Here is a 1,365-nt window from a genome sequence, read left to right as displayed (position 1 = left end):
TATGGGCACTATCCAGTCAACTAGCCTAGTCCAAACACTATCCAATACACTTGTTAGGCCTTGGGATCCCATCTACCTATCATGTATGGGCACTATCCAGTCAACTAGCCTAGTCCAAACACTATCCAATACACTTGTTAGGCCTTGGGATCCCATCTACCTATCATGTATGGGCACTATCCAGTCAACTAGCCTAGTCCAAACACTATCCAATACACTTGTTAGGCCTTGGGATCCCATCTACCTATCATGTATGGGCACTATCCAGTCAACTAGCCTAGTCCAAACACTATCCAATACACTTGTTAGGCCTTGGGACTATCCAATCTACCTGTCATGAATGGGTATACTTTTCAAAAGTACTCGCCAAGAACAAGCACTGTCTAGTTTGGGTATTATAAAATCAGCTTATCAATTCTGGGCACTATGAAATATTGTAGTCAAGCCTAAGCAATGCACAATATGCCTATCACATTTTGAACAATATCCAATTTTCCTGACAAATCTAAGTACTATCCAATTAAGTATGGGCACTACAAAAATAAAACTGCCAAGTACAAGATATACTGTGTTTGTCTACCAAGTTTCAGAACTAATCCAATCTGCCTGAAAAGTGTGGATATAACCTTCTACACCTTAGAACTAAACTTTCTTGTGAAGTCTGAGATTGGCCACAATCTAACCTGTAAACTAATTTTTACGAAAACCTTCACTGTCTTTCAAAAATGGAAGATGGAAAACACAAACAATAACTCTGACAACAGATATTAAATGTGATGACACTGAAAACATAGGAACCATCAGCTAAAATTACTCCATTTTCCTAAAGGTTTTCTATAATATAATCACTTTCAATGAAATGTTTGCATGAGCCAAAAAAAGACATTAAATAAAAACAAATTGAATAAATGTTTCATGGTGCACTCAGAGAGTTAAAGAAGTAAACAGTATCCAATCAGTAAAACTTTGAAATAAATCTGTTGTTGAAATATCAAGATTACTTTCTTGGTTATGACTGTATGACACCAAGTCATTCAATATTATTTGATTACTTATAGTCCTAAATATATTTAATAAAAATATTTTCCTAAGATACCAACCAGTTGGCCAAATGCCTGCTTGTGCCAGTAACAATGTCACTAACTGTGGAGTCTGTTCCAAATGGAGAACGTGTTGTCCTTCATTAGCAAGAATACTGCAAACATTTAAAGCAAAATCCTCTTCATTTGGTAAGCCACTAAGAAGACTCAGACACAACTTCTTGTACTCATTCTTGGGTAGTTCTTTAGAGAGACCAGCAGAGTTTCGAAGAGATTCTAGTGATTTTGTTAAGAAAGACACGGATTAAGTGACAAAAGTTTACAG

General features: G+C 36.2%; 1 protein-coding gene across 2 annotated transcripts in view; it reads right to left on the bottom strand.

Annotated features, from left to right (window-relative positions):
• Positions 1 to 1,365, bottom strand: part of LOC106464182 (AT-rich interactive domain-containing protein 2-like) — a 73,785-nt gene that overhangs the window by 37,305 nt on the left and 35,115 nt on the right. For both annotated transcript variants that reach the window (XM_013924309.2, XM_022392142.1), the window contains one exon: positions 1,101 to 1,316. In XM_013924309.2, coding sequence (XP_013779763.1) covers positions 1,101 to 1,316 — 216 coding nt within the window. The remainder of the gene's footprint in view (positions 1 to 1,100; positions 1,317 to 1,365) is intronic.

This window comes from Limulus polyphemus, unplaced genomic scaffold (genome assembly GCF_000517525.1).
Source record: "Limulus polyphemus unplaced genomic scaffold, Limulus_polyphemus-2.1.2 Scaffold58, whole genome shotgun sequence".
NCBI lineage: Eukaryota > Metazoa > Arthropoda > Merostomata > Xiphosura > Limulidae > Limulus > Limulus polyphemus.
This window is presented reverse-complemented; position numbering and strand designations above follow the sequence as displayed.